General features: G+C 43.4%; 1 protein-coding gene across 1 annotated transcript in view; it reads left to right on the top strand.

The window, feature by feature from the left end:
• The window catches only part of MATN2 (matrilin 2), a 56,666-nt gene that overhangs the window by 1,305 nt on the left and 36,908 nt on the right, over positions 1 to 18,453 (top strand). The window contains exons 2-4 of the mRNA XM_015409817.1: positions 5,086 to 5,655; positions 6,258 to 6,380; positions 13,926 to 14,048. Of these exons, the coding sequence (XP_015265303.1) occupies positions 5,086 to 5,655; positions 6,258 to 6,380; positions 13,926 to 14,048 (816 nt within the window). The remainder of the gene's footprint in view (positions 1 to 5,085; positions 5,656 to 6,257; positions 6,381 to 13,925; positions 14,049 to 18,453) is intronic.

Raw genomic sequence — 18,453 nt, 5'->3', positions numbered from 1 at the left:
CAGTAACAGCAAGGTCAGTGGTTCAGTAACAATATATACTTGTTGCATCTGTGAAATTGCTGCTTCTCCCAGCTGACTTTATAGTCAAGTCTTAACGAGCTAACCTCCCAGCCAATTCCTTGGCAGTTATCCTGAAACTTCTAATCCATGTTATGGGTTGATAGCTGATGACAGGCCATGAGTCTCACACTCCTCTTCCTTTCCTGCAACTCTGTGCTTCTCTGATAGTGTCGACACTGAAGGGGTATGGGTGAGCTAGGTGGGCTGGGAGTGGCTTCTGAAGATTTGTTTACTACTTCAGAGCTACAAGGTGATGGTTCAGTTTCAGCTTGTAACCTGATCTTTTGTTGCTCTCCTCCTGGCTCAGAGCCAGCTGCAGCTGGTTGTTCAATTACCGGCTGAGGGCTGGCTGCAGGCAGCTCTTTGTCTGAGGAATCCGTGCCATCACTAAGCACAGACTGACTTATGACAGCAGCAGTCAGGTGGACTAGGGCAAAAATGCTGAAATCAGAACCAAGCTGTGAACGAGTGAGGGGTCCCTAAGCCTTTTGAGTCTGCAATCACCTTTGGCATTTTGAGAGAGGGCCATGGGTGTTTGCACTGTCTCCTAGCCTCAGACTTCAGAAGGGGACTATAGAGAGCCAGAGAGATAGATAGATCAGGGCCTGTGTATTCCTCCTTTCTACTGTTCTGGTGCTCTCCTTTTGATGTGTAGATTGCTACTCTCAGGGAATCTTCCTTCCTTTCAGCTAACTTCTTCTCTCCCCCTCCTTTCATCTTGCAACCGTGAGAGCGAGACATGCTTTCTACATCTCCATCTTAGTTTAGCTAGCTAATTTAGTACATTAGTTCTACTCTGTCCTGTCTAGAATGGAGTTACTTACAATAAAGGATTCCGTTTACTAAGATAAAAGGCTCCAACTCAAATTCCGCTCTGCCATATGCAGTCTGCGGTTCTGGTAATCAGTACCACCACAAGATGGCCACCACAGGAGAAAGAGCTAAGCACAAAATGTCAAGGAGTTAGATTATACATAAAACTCTTATGGCAGCAGCTCTTCATTAGCCATTAATGTGTTTGTGTCTCTTTATATGTTACATGGATATGTTGTGCATGTACTGGAGAAGAGAGAAAGAGTATTTCTTCTTCTGGCTATTACCTTGATCAGAGTAGAGTGGGGACAGGGCTCTAAGATGTGACCCCAAGCCTAAAAGCAGCTACCCACAATGAGGGCCTCCCAAGACTGCAGGACTGGGCCAAAGCTCCCTCCTTGCAGGATAAGGGTTGGCTGGGTCACAAACCTCGCTCACCATCATGTTCTCCCCCTTTTCTGCCTCATTTGATTCTCTGTGTTTTATTTCACTTCTTCACATCTCCTGACTACTGTCTTGCTGACTGATAGCCACCTTGGTGCAATCTCCCCCTCCATCTGCATAGCAATCACCATGCTGAACTCATGAAGCTGCTTTACACTGAGTCCAGGATGAAAGCGAGCTCCCAGGGGTAGTGACAGGGGGGTGAGGGGAGAGAAGGGCCTGCTGTGGCAACCAGGACAGGCACCCCATGGCAGGGCCAAAGAAGGAGGGGACACCCAGGAGGAGGGTGATTACCAAGGTAGGCAGCAGTTTATTTGCAATCCCACATAACTTTGGGTTGGAGCTACTGCAGACATCTGACAATAGCTGTGTCAAAGCAGGAACTACATGTCAATTAGAAGCCCTGCTAGTTCAACCCCCTTTCTAAGTGCCTTGACAGGTACCAGGAACGGAATTAGGTGGGCACCATAAGGTCCATGGAAGCATTATGTAAAAAGTAGACACATTATGTTTTAAAAAGTCTGTGGGACAACCTTTTTGATGGAAACTTTTCTGGTAGGAAGACCCTGTATCACATGATTTGCTGAGTAACTCTTCTCTTGCTAGTCTCTCAGAAAAGAGAGGGTTTTGTTTGGGTTTTCATTAGTTAATATCCAAGTGCACATCCCTTTAAGTAATCTGGCTAATTGTAGAAGGAATTAAGCAGATACATATGTGCTGCTTCTCCATTGTTGATTGCTGTCCAGAACTGGCCTTTTCTGTTTAGAAAGGGCTGTCTGAACAATGTTGTGTGTTTGCATGTAAAGTCTAGTTAGGCCTTTAGAGTGGAACATACATTTCAGGAAAATTCTGTTAACTATGAGCTCGTCTTGAATTGTGTAATGCTGGCTATGAAATTATTGCTTGGCTTGTGTAATAGTACCCTGGAATTAACTAGAACAATAAATCTACCCTGCTAAGAGTTCAACCAGATGATCTAATGCACATTTTCTATTTCCATTGCTTATAAATGTAAAGCAAGGTCCTAATAAAGAACATTAGCTTACCAGTAGAATGTTGGACTCTGAATTACAAGAAAAAAAATACATGGTTTACAACTACTATTTTGATTCTTACCACTTAATATTGTTATCCTTGAGAGCACTGCTTCAGAAGTTTAAGTGAATAAATACATCCAGCAATGTTCCCTCTAAGCTGTGGAGTCTTGTGAGCAAAAATTCTACTTTGTGAGCTACTGGGCATTAAAGTTGTGAGCGATCCATTTGGCTACTACATCAATTAGTGTGCTCTGGAGTCATTCTTCCTGAGCTAAGGAAAAAGTGTGTGAGCCAGAGGCTAAAAAACTGTGAGCTAGCTCACACTAACTCAGCTTAGAGGGAACACTGACATCCAGTTCTATCGTTTAATTTTGAATTTGTCGATGGAAAAAATAACTACATTGTGGGGGATGAACTGACAGTGGAATGCTATGCAGAATTATTCCGACCGAAGACCATTGATTTCAACGAATTTTGACTGGAATAACTGCATAGGAGTTACTAAGGAATCAAATAGCTTCCCTTAGAAACTTGTTGCTCATACTGAAAAAATATCAGTAGGCTTTGCAGGTTATATAGGAGGAAGCAGAAGGCCATTAGTTGCCCTTAGTTACCTGACCGGAAGGTATCTCTCTAGGGGTTTCTGCTAATTAGTTTGAAGCCGCTTCAAAACTCAATTTGAGTATGGCATATAAATATTTTAATTCATACATAAATAAGTGCCTGTAGTCCAGCCAGCTGTCTTGTGTAATGAGTTTGGAGTTGGCGCATGGATCTCCCCGTGAAAGTCATGTCAGTCTGTGGCTCAGTGGTAGAGTGTATCTGCTTTGCGTGGAGGAAGTCCTCGGCTTAATCCCTGGCCTCTCCCGTTTAATTTTTTAAAAGTTCAGGTAGTAGGTGATATCTGAGGCTCTGAAGAGCTGTTACCAGTTGGAGTAGACAATAGCAAGGCTCCCTCTAAGCTGTGGAGTCTCGTGAGCAAAAATTCCACTTTCTGAGCTACTGGTATTAAAGTTGTGAGTGAGTGATTTGGCAAATGCATAAATTAGTTTGCTCTGGAGCCCTCCTTCCTGAGCTAAGACAAAAATGTGTGAGCCGGAGGCTAAAAAACTGTGAGCTAGGTCACACTAACTCAGCTTAGAGGGAACACTGGACAATACAGACTTTGAATGGCCAGTTGTCTGACTCCATATAAGGCAGCTTCACATCTTCACATGACAGTATCTATAAAGAATATATTTATTAATTACTTCGTTATTCTCTACTTCCCCCCCCCCAATGTAGACCCAAAGTGGCTTACAACATTCTCCCCTTCTCCATTTTATCTTCACCAGCAAGGTTCCATGGGAGTGTGGGGATTCAAACCTGGGTCTTCCAGATTCTAGTCTGACACTCTTAATCCGTACACTATAGTGGCTATATATATCAAATATATCAGCATTATGGCTTCTACTTTCACTGTATTTCGGTCAAAAAAAAATTATAGCGGAATTTTTAATACAAATCGTAAGAAACTCACACAATATCTTTTTTTCAACTACATCTGAATCAACATTAGAGAATTCCAGCTTTACAGCATAGTTGGAAGAAAAACAAGTGAAGTGGACCTACTTTCTCAGTTCCAGGGACCAGAATTCCTAGTTTGGGCTCATGTACAATGTTGACCAGACTAAATATAGCCCTTTTCTTTCTGATGTCATTTCTGCAAATATCTCTCTATCTGTACGTAATTATACTACTATGATTATTAGTGTTTTATTCTGGTCAAGACATAAGCTGTAATTTGCTACAAAAATGAGATAATGATATGGAAAATGGATAAATATGCCAGCATTTCTGAATCCTATTAGGAGTGAAATGCTATTTCTGCTTATTTTTGGCACATGTTCAGCATCCCCTAATTTTGAATAACTGAGCAACTTTTCTATAGTTCTCTGTCTGTGAAGAAACCTTGAAGTGAATAAAACCATACAGTTACTTCATAGTCTGCAAATAGCATCGCTGTTCCATACCCACAATCATTTCTGATTGCTGACAAAAGGTCTGCAAAGAACCAAATGGAAATAGGGGCATTTCCTGTCCCTCAATTACTTGCACAAACATGTGGTTTATATCCTTCAGCAATTCAGAATGCAATAAGAGATCAAGTAAATTATTTAACTTCCTTTGACTTTGCAATGCCCTGAACCATATATGATGTAGTATTGGCTTCCATAACCTTGTAATAAGCAGTCTGAAGATAAGAGCCTATAACATTAAATATCTGCTACTAGTTGCAATGTAGCCTAATTTCCTATAAGAGCTACAACAGGGCTCAATTCAAAGTTATGCATGTGGAACAAAGTTTGTGGTATGGGACTTTCCTGCCTCTTCCCTCCACTGCTGCCCACTGAGACCCACAAAATACTGTATTTGGAGGACAGGGGACTTACACAAATAGTGTGGGGGATGAGATGGGTTTCTGCAATGGGAGGAGGAGGAGCCAAAAAGGAACCTCCCCCTTCCACCAAGAGAAGTGCTGTTTGGCTAGCCTAAGTGCTGTTCTAATGGTGGTTTATAGAATATATATTTATAGAATATATAGAATATCTGGTTTATAGAATATATTTTGTTTGCTGGTTCTCATTCCAAATCATTGCACTCTACTTGACCAATCTATGTTAATTTGGGAATGGTTTCCCATATATAGCTAGTTGCATACATCTTGTCTTCTGTTTCCCTCCCCCTCTAGAAAATTCTTGCAGTAACAAGCAGCTAGACCTTGTATTCGTCATTGACAGCTCTCGTAGTGTTCGCCCTTATGACTTTGAAAAAGTTAAAGAATTCATCTTAACCATCTTGCAATTTTTGGACATTGGCCCAGACGTCACCAGAGTGGGTCTCATTCAGTACGGCAGCACGGTGAAACACGAATTTTCCCTGAAGACCTTCAGGAGGAGACAAGATGTGGAGAGAGCAGTGAAAAGAATGATGCACTTGGCTACTGGTACCATGACAGGATTAGCCATTCAATACGCAATGAACATTGCGTTTTCAGAATCTGAAGGGGCTCGGCCACTCAGCCAGAATGTGCCCAGAATTATCATGATAGTGACTGATGGAAGACCTCAGGATCCTGTGGCAGAGGTTGCAGCAAAAGCCCGGAACTCAGGAATCCTTATTTTTGCTATTGGCGTGGGGAGGGTAGATATGAACACACTCAAGTCTATTGGGAGTGAACCGTATGAAGAGCACGTCTTTTTGGTAGCGAATTTCAGCCAGATTGAAACCCTGACTTCTGTGTTCCAGACTAAACTTTGTGGTAAGATATACATTTTACAAGCTTTACTGAAAATATTAAGTATTTAAAAAGAAGATGTGCCCATATACAGATGACCAGAATTTTGAACAAAACAAAGAGATCAAGTCTATAGTCATATATACAAATAAAAGATGACTTGGGTTGGATCCCATGATCATTTGCTGAGGGGGAGGGGTTTCCACTGATCCTTTCGTCCTGCAGCAGACCTTCAGTTCCCCCCTCGTGTTGTTCATGGAAGGTTGCCTGTCAAATGGCAGCATTTCAAGGGGGGTGTTGGGGCTGCAGCAAGGAGGGGGAAGCCATAGAAATCCTTCTCTCAGCTGAGATTTTTTTGGCAGGATGCAACTGATTGTAATATTCTTGGAGAACAGTTCTTTGTCTAATTGTTATACTTCTGTATGCTCTTTATCATTTTGATGTCTATAAAAGTTTTCTGGTTGAAAAGAACATGTTGGTACATACTTTATGACTATAATAATACTGTTCCTCTTCTCTGCTGAAAAATTTTTTTGGACAGTTCTTCTATCATCTATCTGTCTATTAGAGACAAAATTTAGTTTAATTATGCAATTATGAGTTAACATTTGGTCTTTTTCTTTCAGTCCAACACATGTGCAGCATCATAAAGCATGGTTGTGACCATTTCTGCATCAACACACCTGGCTCTTATGTATGTAAATGTAAGCAGGGATATATTCTAAATTCAGACCAGATGACTTGCAGTAGTGAGTATTCTGCTTTATCTTTCTTATATCTAACATATTCATAAACATATTCTTTTGGGTGGTAGAGAATAGAAGGACTCAAATGTGAGAGGACATTTTATATGAATGTGTTCATAGTTTCTTCTTGGAAAATGAGAACATTTCATATCTCATCTGATTCTGACTAGTAAAGTAAAATGCCCGGCTGGATATATTATTAGTGCATTAACATCTAAAAAGTCTGGAAAAGAGCATCACAAAATGGAAGTACCTATTATAAGAAAAATGGGGATGCCACTGAAAATGGCAAAATCCCCCCCCCCCCACAGTCTGTAACGTGTAGAGCAACTTGTGTCCTGAGGTTTTTCTCTGTTCCACAACATGGGCTACCATTGGCTGGAGCAGAAAAACAGTATAATTCCACCTGTAATCTATACTGCCCTTTCCAAAAGAAGAAGAGAACTCAGCAGGATATTCTGGAAACGAGTCAAGATGCATAAGTAACTGAGTGATATGTATAGATAAGATTGGATTAAAGCAGTTGGTAAGACCTGTGAATAGCAGCAAATTAGCATACAAATAAAAGAGTTAACAAGTGAATGTGAGAACTAAGTATGAGTCCAATGGCACCTTTAAGACCAACAAAATTTAATGCTGGGCATAAGAGAGCTTAGCACGTGTAGTGAGATAAGAACCCGATATATCTGTCAAGTCCTGGGGTTCCATTGTCCTGAGTGTTGTAATAACTTGTAATTCAGCAATCTCCTATTCCAGTCTGTTCAAGGCCTATAGTACCTTAAAGACCCATGAGATTTCTGGGGTATAAGCTTTAAGAGAGCGTTGATGCTTGAAAGCTTATACCTTGGAAATCTTGTTGGACTTTAAGGTGACGCTGGCACTACTGCGGTCCAACAAGGCTACCCACCTGAAACTGCTAGCGTAGTTAATGTACCTAGTCCAGTATCCTTCCCTACCTCTAATCCCCTGTCCCAGAAAACCTTTTCTTTACATTTTGCATTTCTAGGTGTTTTGGGTAGGGATTGCATTTTTTCCCTCGCTCATTGACAATTACATTCTGTCCCAAAACTGTGCATGATATTTGCTATTTCTAAATTGCTAGATGTTTTCTAGTATACATGATAAAGATACATCTGCAATTCTCTTTTGTTTTTGTCTTTCTCTTTTGTTTTTGTCACCCTGCAGAGTGACAAACAAGTAATTAGCATATGTATGTCAACTGGATTCATGTGGCACTTCGGCGCTTAACATTTTAGAAAATTTATTACTGTTCTTGTAGCAAAAACCATCAGAGCAGAATCCTGTTGCTCTTCTCGTTTTAAATTTTTTAAAAAAATCATTTTCTCATTAAAAAGTGGGATACAGAAGGGAAGAAAGGGTAGGGGGGAAATATCAATTCATCATGTTAGTTTCGCGGGTCCTCATCTAAAGCTAGATCCCTGAGGTATTTTTTTCCTAGCAAGTATGGGGGTGGCGGGGGGAGGTTCCAGAAGATTTTGCCCTTCCTTGATAAATAGCAGCTATGGAGGTACAAACTGCTGATGGTGCTGTGAGACCTTTTTTTGTTGTTGTTCCATAGACATGGTAAATATAGAAACATTGGGTTGTAGCCTCACTTTCTGCCTGCTGAAAGACCCTTGGAAGAGGGAGACCAATGGAAGAGGGAGAGTGGTTTTTGCTAATCCCACTACAGACTCGCCACATTGTGCCTTGGGGGTTTCCCCTAATACCTGAGGCAGTATTTCAGGGCACTGAATGGGGAATGGGGAGATGGGATAGTTCTGTTCTGTGACAGTAGCTGTGCTTATGGTACTCTGGATTCAACCCATTCCTTATATGTAGGGTTGGATCCAACAAGCTTTTCCACTGATGAAAAAGGAAGAAGACTGTCCCCTTTGACCCCGCCCCCCAAAGGCTATGCTGGAGGTCATGGAACCTGCATGGACAAAAGGCATGTGCAACAGGGGCTGGAATAAGTAGGTGGAAGTAGGTGAGACTGAGTGAAAAAGCTGTCTGGATCCAGCTCACAGAATGTAGAAAAACAGCAGATGCAGTTTAGCAGGAGTTAGGTTCTAATTAATGCAGTTCTAGGTTGCTTTAGCTAGTGCCTTTGCTGTTGAATCTCTAAAAACATGTAAAGCCAACAATGCATTCCTCAGTTGTTCTCTAGTCTCGGCAGAGATAAATCAGACATGTTTATATTCTGTGACAATGCATTGTCAACATATTCCAGATGTATTTGTCTAAGGTCTAGGATCAGTTTCCAATTAATTTTTTCAAAGCCAGTTGCCGCACAAAGTTTGCAGTGCACAGATAACTTCAGTAATCTCTTAAGAAAAATACTGGCTGCAGTCCAGAATTCATTGAAATCAGTGGTAGTACTTTCTTTCATTGTAATAGTATTGAGGACCGTACCAGTGGATATAGCAACTAATACCGAAGGCTTGTTAATTTTTGTTAGCACTGTCTGGTGTGTGCAGTCAGTTGGACCAGTTGAGGAAACATTGTGAGTCAATGACTTGAAGGCATCAACTCTAAATTCTCCAAGACCTTTCTTGCACAGTGCCATCAAAAATCCTCTATTAGGTTTTCTGAAATAGCTTTTTGTGCCATTTTCCTCAGTACCATTTTGTTCATTGATTAGCCACATAGTAATATTATCCAATTTCAGTTGCATACAAGCCATTATGACGGAGACCTACACCTGTGAGAGGTGTGCAAAGAGCTGGAATAACTAGTGTAATTTCTAATAGAAGCTAAAGAAACGGTGAAACAAAGGGTCGCCAATAAATATAAAACCACTGACCGTGCAGATCAGGCCATTTTCGTTCTCGATGCCGGTATTGTGGAATTTCCTCCCTGGGAAGGTCTGCTAAAGCTCATCCATTCCTGTTTTCAGTAAGATAGATTCAGGGGGTAGCCGTGTTGGTCTGAAGCAGCAGAACAAAGTTTGAGTCCACTGGCACCTTTAAGACCAACAAAGTTTTATTCTGGGTATAAGTTTTTGTGTTCATGCACACTTCTTTCAATAGGTTTACAGAGAAAGAATTATTTAAAGGGTTTTTTTTAAGTGATTGGAATTTTACTGCCATCTTGTGCAGTTTGTTGGTTTGGAATTTATGGGGAGGGTTTTTTGGATTTGCACTGCCAATGTTTCGTTTGTGTAAACATCTTTAAAAAGTATTATCCACTTTGAATATTCTGCTCTTCTCTGGGGTACCCTAGCCTAGCCAATAACTTCTACTATGTTCCTGTGGGGGAATAACTCAATTGGAGTAAATAATCAGGCCAGTGCCAAGCACAAAGGGTACAAACAGGCTGCACATAAGCTCCTACTAAGAAAAATAATGCCCCTGAGAAGCAGTATGGTGTAGCAGTTTGAGTGCCAGTGTAGGTTCTGGAAGACTAAGGTCTGAATCTCCACTCTGCCTCGAAGCTTGCTGGTTGACCTTGCTGGGCCAGTTACACACTGTCAGCCACACCCATCTCACAGGGTGATAAAATGGGGAAGTGAGAACCTGCCATGCGGGACGGTGGTGTGGCTGGCAAAGGAGGACTATTATGCCATCTTGGATTGGACTTAATTTATAATTTACTGTTTTACTGAGATAATTTTAATTCTATGTCAATTATATTTTAAATGTTTTAAGGTTGTAAATCACCCAGAGCGTGCTTGCAGGGTGGGCGATTCATAAATCCAATTAAATAAATAAATACATACATACATAAATTGTATACTGCCATTAGCTCCTTTGAGTAAGGAAGGATGAGATAACAATGTGCTAGATATAAAATAGAATGGCATTGCTAAAAGCCAACTAGGGAAATGGGGAAGAGAACACCACTGAATCCTAAGCCAGCTATGTCCATGGGACTAAGAGATGAACTGAGCCCTTTATTTTTAATTTTGTGACTTTACTTATGCAGGTAAAGAAAGTATGAGTATCATGCTCTGGAAAGGCAAGCGTGTATCTGTCATGCTGCATGCTGAACGTGTAGTCCCAAATGAAGTATTTTGCTTTTTATACAAAATACATTTTCGTAGTTATGTCTAGGCATCTGAAACATCAGTATTATCTATTTTTATGTATTTATTTATAATTTCAATTTATAGCCCACCCTCCCCGCAACGCGGGCTCAGGGCAGCTTACAGGCAGGCAAAGCCAACACATAAAACAGATAAAAACATCACTACTATGTTACCCATTAATTACAACCTATTAAGTGCTCTAGATGTTCGAACAAGATCTTCCATTAAGATGATGTCTTGAAGATGGTACACCCAATCAGTGCTGCCAGTTCCATATGGCGCTGTTGTTCTCTCATTCCCAGGGCCAGAGCTAATGATGGTAAAATAGTGGCGGCTCCTACTCAAAAGCCTGGTGGAAGAGCTCCATCTTGCAGGCCCTGCAGAACTGCACAAGGTCCTGCAGGGCCCGGATCTCCTCCGGGAGCTCGTTCCAGCAGGTGGGAGCCGCCACTGAAAAAGCTCTGGCCCTGGTGGTAGCCAGCCTGGCCTACTTGGGGCCTGGAATTGTCAGGAGATGTTACGTTCACGACCGTAGTGCCCACAGGGGAACATATGGGGAAAGGCGGTCCCTTAGGTATGTTGGACCCCGGCCATCTAGGGCTTTAAAAGTAAGAACCAGCACTTTGAAGTGAATCCGGTACGCTATTGGCAGCCAGTGCAGTGCTTTCAGCACAGGCCAGATGTGGTCCCGGCTAGGAAGACCCATCAACAGCCTGGCCACAGCATTCTGCACCAGCTGCACCTTCCGGATTTGCGACAACGGCAACCCCATGTAAAGAGTGTTACAGTAGTCCAGCCTCGAGGTGACCGTCGCATGGATCACTGTGGCCAAGTCATCGCGGTCGAGGAAGGGAACCAACTGCCAAGCTAGCTGAAGATGGTAGAAAGCCGACTTAGCAGTGGCTGCCACCTGGGCCTCCATCATTAACAAGGAGTCCAGGAGCACTCCCAAACTCCTAACCTCCGGCGCTGGCACCAAAGGTACCCTACGAAGGGTCAGGAGAGGGAGCCCCAACCCCAGGCCACCCTGACTCAGGCCCAGGACCTCCGTCTTTGCCGGGTTTAGCTTCAGCCGACTCAGTTGAAGCCAACCAGCCATAGCCTGCAACGCCCGGTGCAGATCTTCTTGACTAGAGCCCGACCGGCCGCCCAACATCAGATAGAGTGGGTGTCATCTGCATATTGATGACACCCAAGCCCATACCTCTGGGCAATCTGGGCAAGGGGGTGCATGTAGATGTTAAACAACATCGGGGACAGCACTGCCCCCTGAGGCACCCCACATTCAAGAGGATGTCTCCGGGACTGCTGTTCCCCTATCACCACCCTTTGTCCCCGACCTTGGAGAAAAGAGGCAAGCCATTGAAGGGCAAGCCCCTGAATCCCCACGTCGGCGAGGCGGTGGGTCAGCAACTGGCAGTCGACCATATCAAACACAGCCGACAGTTCTAACAACACCGGTGCCGCCACACCGCCTCGATCCAGATGTCTTCGTAGGTCGTCAGTAAGAGCGACCAGTAATTGTCAGTAAGAGCGACCAGTACTGTCTCTGCCCCATGCCCCGGGCGAAAGCCCAACTGGACGGGATCTAGGACGGAAGCATCATCTAGAAAGCCCTGTAGCTGTAACGCCACCGCCCTCTCAATAAGCTTGCCCAAATAGGGCAAGTTGGACACCGGCCAATAGTTGGCCAATTCGGCCGGGTCCAAAGAAGGTTTTTTCAAGAGAGGGCGGACCATCGCTTCCTTGAGTGCACCCGGGAACCATCCCTCCAAGAGGGACATGTTGATAATTTCCCTGAGGGCACCTCGCAACCCCTCGTGACTTGCTCTAATAAGCCAGGAGGGGCACGGATCAAGGCAGCATGTGGTTGGGCGCACAGAAACCAGCAGTCTGTCAACTTTCTCCAGGCTGAGCCAGCCGAAACACTCCAAACCCGGAACCGAAGGTGTGCAAGGGGCCTCAAGTTCACTCACTGTTTCAACTGTGGCGGGGAGGTCGCGGCGGAGCACCAAGACTTTATCTGCAAAGTAGCTCGCAAATGCCTCACAGCCAATATCCAATTCCCTAGCATTTCGCCTGCCCTGTGGCAGAGCCGTTAAAGACCAAATTATTCTAAATAATTGGGATGGGCTCGAGCTCGCAGATGCAATCCTGGTTGCATAGAATCCTCTCTTTGCGGCCTTGACTTCCGTCTCATAAGATCTCATAAACGTCCTATAGGATGCTCTTGATGCCTCGTTGCGAACACGGCACCACCATCTATCTAACCATCTCAGCTCTCGCTTCATCAGCTGAAGCTCCTGGGTATACCAAGGCACCAGCCTGATGCGGGTGCGGAGAGGGCGCCTGGGAGCGATCTCGTCGATGGCTGCAGAGAGTCGGCCATGCCAGTCCTCCACAAGCTCATCCAATGAGCCGCAGGGGGTCCTCGGATCCCGAAGAGCCATCTGAAGCCATATTGGGTCCATTTGGCTCCTTGGATGAGCTAAAATCTACTCGCCGCCTAAACGGGGTCAGGGTGGCACATTCAGATGGGCCTTCAGTGCATAGTGGTCCGACCATGGTACCGCTTCCACAGTAATCCGGTCCACAATCAACCCTGCTGCGAAGATCAAATCGAGCGTGTGACCGGCCCGATGCGTGGGGGCTGATACGAATAGCAAGAGTCCCAGTGCCGCCATGGACGACACTAGATCCGTAGCCCAGGTAGAAGCCGCGTCATCGGCATGGACGTTGAAATCACCCATGACTACCCGTCTAGGGTGCTCCTGATATGGCCTCCAGCAGGGACAGCAGACTACTGGCCAGTGTGTTAGGCGGTCAGTACACCAGCCAGATAGCCAAACTCACTCCAACTTCCAGCATCAGGCCGACACACTCCACGCCCGTAATCTCCACAGGTGGGAGTGCCCTGAAGGAGTAAGCCTCCCGAATGAATATAGCCACTCCTCACCCCTGCCCCTTAGTCTGTGATTGGTGGAGGACCGAGAACCCCGGTGGGGCAAGCTGGGAGAGAGCCACAGTCTCCCCATCCCGTACCCAGATCTCGGTCATACACGCCAGTATGTATCCCATTCATAGTTTTCTGTTTTTGTTTAAAAAATAATGAAATTGTTTATATGGGACTTGTGCTAAAATGTATTTGTTTATTTTTACTTCAGTCTCATATTCGACTTCAGATTTTTCTAAACCCCCTGGGTCAAATGCCTGAGGTTGCAAAAAAAGTGCAAAGACCCAAACGTGGTTAGAAATCATTAAATGAAGTGCCTGTTGTTGATATTTAATCTTTAAGTTTAAGGAACATATTGTGATCTCTTTTACTTTGTACAGTATGGTTCAAAGAGTCATAAATCAAAATCAATATTTTCCTTTTCCTGTTTTTAATTGATCCATCTATTATCTTGTGGTTTGGTTATACTTTTCTAATGTATATTTTCAATTTGCAACTTAAACAGAATACAAGAGAAGTTCTTTGTATAATTACTATAACATTGTGTTGATTTTAATTTTTGTAGCACAGGATCTATGCGAAGTCGAAAAACACGACTGTGAACAGATATGTGTAAATACCCCCGGATCCTATGTCTGCCAGTGTTACGACGGCTATGAACTTGAGGAAAATGGGAAGAAATGTTTCAGTACGTGTCTCCTTTCTGTTGCTCTTATTAAAAAGAAAAAAACTGTTCTCATTATAATAACTGTTTGGGGGTTTCTTTTTGAAATTACTTTCATTCATATACTTCTTACCCAGTCAGACCATACTGTTAATAACAATGTGCTACGGAGACAAAGCATATAGATTAATCACTTAGGGGAGTTTTTCTTCCCGAAGGCAATACAAGACACACGTTAGAATGTGTGGATTTCAGCTGGAGTATCTTTTCTAGTCTCTAGTGCACATTTTGGAGCATCATAAGTCATGAAAGTTGCCATGCTTGAGAGCCATAAATTATCAGCGTAACATCTTATATTACTTGCGGGAATAGCAGGCTGTGTTGGATGAAACATTCCAGACAGTAAGCATTTATTGTCAATGGGATTACAAGGGTGCAATTCTGTTTAAGATTGCACTGTTGGTCTGTTCCAGCAAAAACAAAAGGAGTCTTCTGGTGCCTTAAAGACTAATAGATATCTTGTAGTGTAAGCTTTGGTGGACTAGAGCCACAAAACCTTATGCACAATAAATATTGGGCTATAAGGGATTGGGGATCTATTCCTGCTTGCTTCTGATGAAGGGAGCTTTGACTTTCAAAAGCTTATACCCTGGAAATCTCGTTGGTGTTTAAGGTGCTACTGAACTTGAATAATATGTTAGCACAATAATAAGTTAGCCTTCAAGGTGCCACAGAGCATCTTAAATGAGAAGAAAAAGAGGATGCTTGGACATAATTACTCTTGGGGGTGATGCAGGGAAAGGGGACATTCATGTGGTACTGCAGCAGGAGTTTCCAGAGCAGGAGAGCTCCAGTAGTGGGGCAGCACTCTCAGCAACGTTATCAGACTAATATTTCATGCCGGTTCATGATTTTTGCGCACCCACTTAGGCCAGTTTGATAAGCAAAGGGAGGTTGTTCCTAATCCAGTTGTTTCCAGCTTCCTCTAACTGTTATTCCAGGAGAAAGTCATCATATTTCATCAGGGAGGGCTAGTCGAGGCTATATATTTGTCTTCTGCTTAGAAAAACCTTGCTAAAGAGTATGTAAAACATACTGATTTCATCATATGGTCGAGTCACACTCCAATACTTCCTCAGTTGTAAGCAAAACAGCTTCTCACAGCTGTACATTCTCTTTCTAGTTATCTTTACTTTGACCGTTTGAAACCCATAGACTTACTGCTGTTCCAGTGACAGCTGTTTAATGTTACCACTTTGCATGTGGAATGGATAATTCTGTATTCTAATTAATGCTTTACATGCACTTTTTCATAGCAGGATGCACAGTAAGTCTTTCTACAGGAGTGCATACATATGCATTTTCAAAATACATATACTTTTTATTTTTTTTACATATTTTCCATTGCTTGAATAACCACCCTTCCTGCATCCTACCGAGATCATCACAATCAGTCAAGAACATCTACTTTAATATACTGCTTTCATAAGTCCTTTTCAGTCATTATGTTTTTGGTGCTCCTGCCCTGCGTAGTGGGAGTGTGCTGTATCTGAAATTCTCCCAGTAGGTGAGATCGCCATTTTATATTAGGGTAGTGTGCGCATTTTCAGCCTTTGATGTACATGAATGCATAGCCACGATGAAGCAAGGTTTCTAATCGTGCATACTAAAGATGGAAAAGATGTGCATTGTCCTATTCACAGAAAATAATTGTCACATGTATTGAGAGTATGGGGTAGCACAGTTACCCAGAAGGCAAGGCAGAAGTGCCAAAAATGTAACCACTGAAAAGCGAACATGTAGTCAGGTGTTCTTAGTTGGCTCTTCCTCCTTTCTTCCTGCTGGGGAAAAGGAGACTTACGCTGACTGAAGGTAATGTTTTTTTCATACTGATTACAAATACGGGTTTGTAACAAGCCCTTCATGGAGCTGCGGTGGCTCAAGTGGTTAAGACGCTGAACTGCAGGCTGTGGAAGGTCAGTAGTTCAGCAGTTCAAGACCCGGGTGCCGCAAGACGGGGTGAGCTCCTGTCTCTAGTTCCAGCTCCTGCCAACCTAGCAGTTCGAAAGCAAGAAATTGCAAGTAGATAAATAGGTACCACTTCGGTGGGAAGGTAACAGCGTTCCGTGCGCCTTGGTGTTTAGTCATGCTGGCCACATGACCACGGAAACGTCTTCGGACAGTGCTGGCTCTTCAGCTTTGAAACAGAGATGAGCACCGCAACCCTAGAGTCGGATTCGACTGGCTTTCGAGCAAGGGAACCTTTACCTTTACCTTTAACAAGCCCTTCAGTTGTGGCAAATTAAAATACTCTCCAGATGGCTATGTAAAACCTCAATGAACAGACCTAAAGAGGAAGAATGGAGGCAGGTGGAACTTCAAGTTGGTAAACATCTCCCAAATTATTACTTACAAGACAGTTTCAGTGGATATTTTATATTTGTTATTTTAGAATTGTAACTCTGTCAAATAACAGGATTAGGATGTACTAGGCTTCAAAATTTACCTGCAAGACCTTCATCCTGTTGTATTCTGTTCAGTACATTTACTTTGAAAATTCAGTCATTAGAGGGTAATTTCCAACTAATCCTGGCCTTACCTGCCTTACTCTACTCTGCTCGGTTTCCACCCTACACTGTTTTGCCAAGAACCACAGAGTCATATGTTTTAACATTTAGCTTCTAAATCTACCAGAGAACAGAGAACTCCTCCCCCCTCTATCCCAGTTTGGAATCTCTTCCCAGTACAAACAGCCAGGGGTCATTTCGTAGAAAAAGAGCTAGGGGAACTCATTAGCATAACTCATTAGCATATGCCACACCCCCTGACATCACCGGAAGTGTGTCAGAAGGCCCGGCTACTTACCCTCCTGCTTCATCCTCATTCCCAAACGGAATGAAGATCGAAGCAGAGGGCGGGGTAAAGAAGGGGGCGGGGCTTCACCACGTGACCGCCCCGCCCCCTAGAGGTTCTCTTCCGGAGCTCCGTACCTGAGAGCTCCCCCCCGATTTTTTTATTTTGTAAGCCAGAACACCTAAAGACCACCAAGATTTGGGGGGGGGGTGCTTTCAAGAGTCAGAGCTGCCTTCTGAAACTAGTTAAGAATTGTTATACCTTCTTTTTCAAGCTGCATTATCTGCCCTGCCATTAAGCTAAAGGAAACTGCATGTTTGTTATTGCTCCACTATGCAATTATGGTTGGCATAACTGAGCAGCTGCCACAATGTGAGTAGAATTTCTTTAAACAGGTCGTTCACATCCACAAAGCTAAGTTGTAACAAAACTTTGCTATCTAAACAGAAATCCTAGAAAACACAGATACTTGAGAACAATTAGGCAAAATACTAGAAATATGAAAAGGTATTTTGCTAGCTAATCCTATAGTTACAAAAAACCCTCTCCATTTCCCTTCCCGGGAATGGGTCCAAGGTTCTTTCTGCATTTGCCTGCCACTCCAGATTTTCTCAGTGTTCGAGTCAAGGCAATTTAAATCCATGGCAAAACAGCATCCAAATAACCCAGGCGCGCCGCGGCTCAGGGGATCCGTGGGATCCCGCCGCGGCGTCTCAACTTTGCTGCGGCTTTTAAAAGCCGCACTTTTCCCAGTGTTTTCCCTGCCGTGTGGCAGGGGCCTCAGTGTAGAACCCAAGAATTGGTCCTTTAAAATTCTTTTGCCCCAAGTCTTCTCACCCTATAGATGGCTCAAGTTGGATGTGAGAAGGATTCTGAAGAACTCATTAAGAGAATAGTACCTTTGTGTCAGATTGAATACTTGTTTGTTTCTTGTAAAACAAGAACACATGGTCTTAAGGTCTCAGGGTTGGACCACTAACTGATGGATCAGAGAGTGCATCCCTCAAGTCCTCAGGAAGGACCATAGTTGTGTGAGTGACTGCTCACCCTGAGAGGTTCAGCTACATCATCAGTTCTTAGCACTAATATTCCCACAGAATAACTCCTCTTCTGTAGAGTGACAATACAGTTGTTGCCTTCTACAGTTATCAGGCATTGCAATGTATATATTCATTTTGTTTGGCTGACCTAACTTTTAGGAGATATGTACTGCAACAGGTCATATAACATTCCTGATACAAAGTCAGGGGAGTGGGATGCTGTAGCATATCCTTTCCCACATGCAGGCCTGGAACTAAGTGAGAAAGGAAAGTTAAACTTTATGTGACATTCCCTTAATGTGTCAGCAAGCAGACTGTTCCCTGGGAGAGACACGAGGTCCAACTGGGGGGGAGGTAGTGGGGATGGGGAGAGGCCTGCATTTCACACAGCTTCTGCTGCTACACATTTGTCACCCATTCCTAAAGTATAGCTTGGTTTTTTTTTCAGTCAAGTGTTCTTGCATTAAAGTTTACAGTTGTCTTTTATCCCCAAAATCTAAGCAACATGCTGTCTCCAAGATCTGGGAAGTTCTCGG

This window comes from Gekko japonicus, unplaced genomic scaffold (assembly GCF_001447785.1).
Source record: "Gekko japonicus isolate JY-2015 unplaced genomic scaffold, Gekko_japonicus_V1.1 scaffold47, whole genome shotgun sequence".
Classification (NCBI taxonomy): Eukaryota; Metazoa; Chordata; class Lepidosauria; order Squamata; family Gekkonidae; genus Gekko; species Gekko japonicus.
The sequence above is the reverse complement of the archived record's forward strand: the minus strand, read 5'-3'. Positions and strand labels throughout refer to the sequence as shown.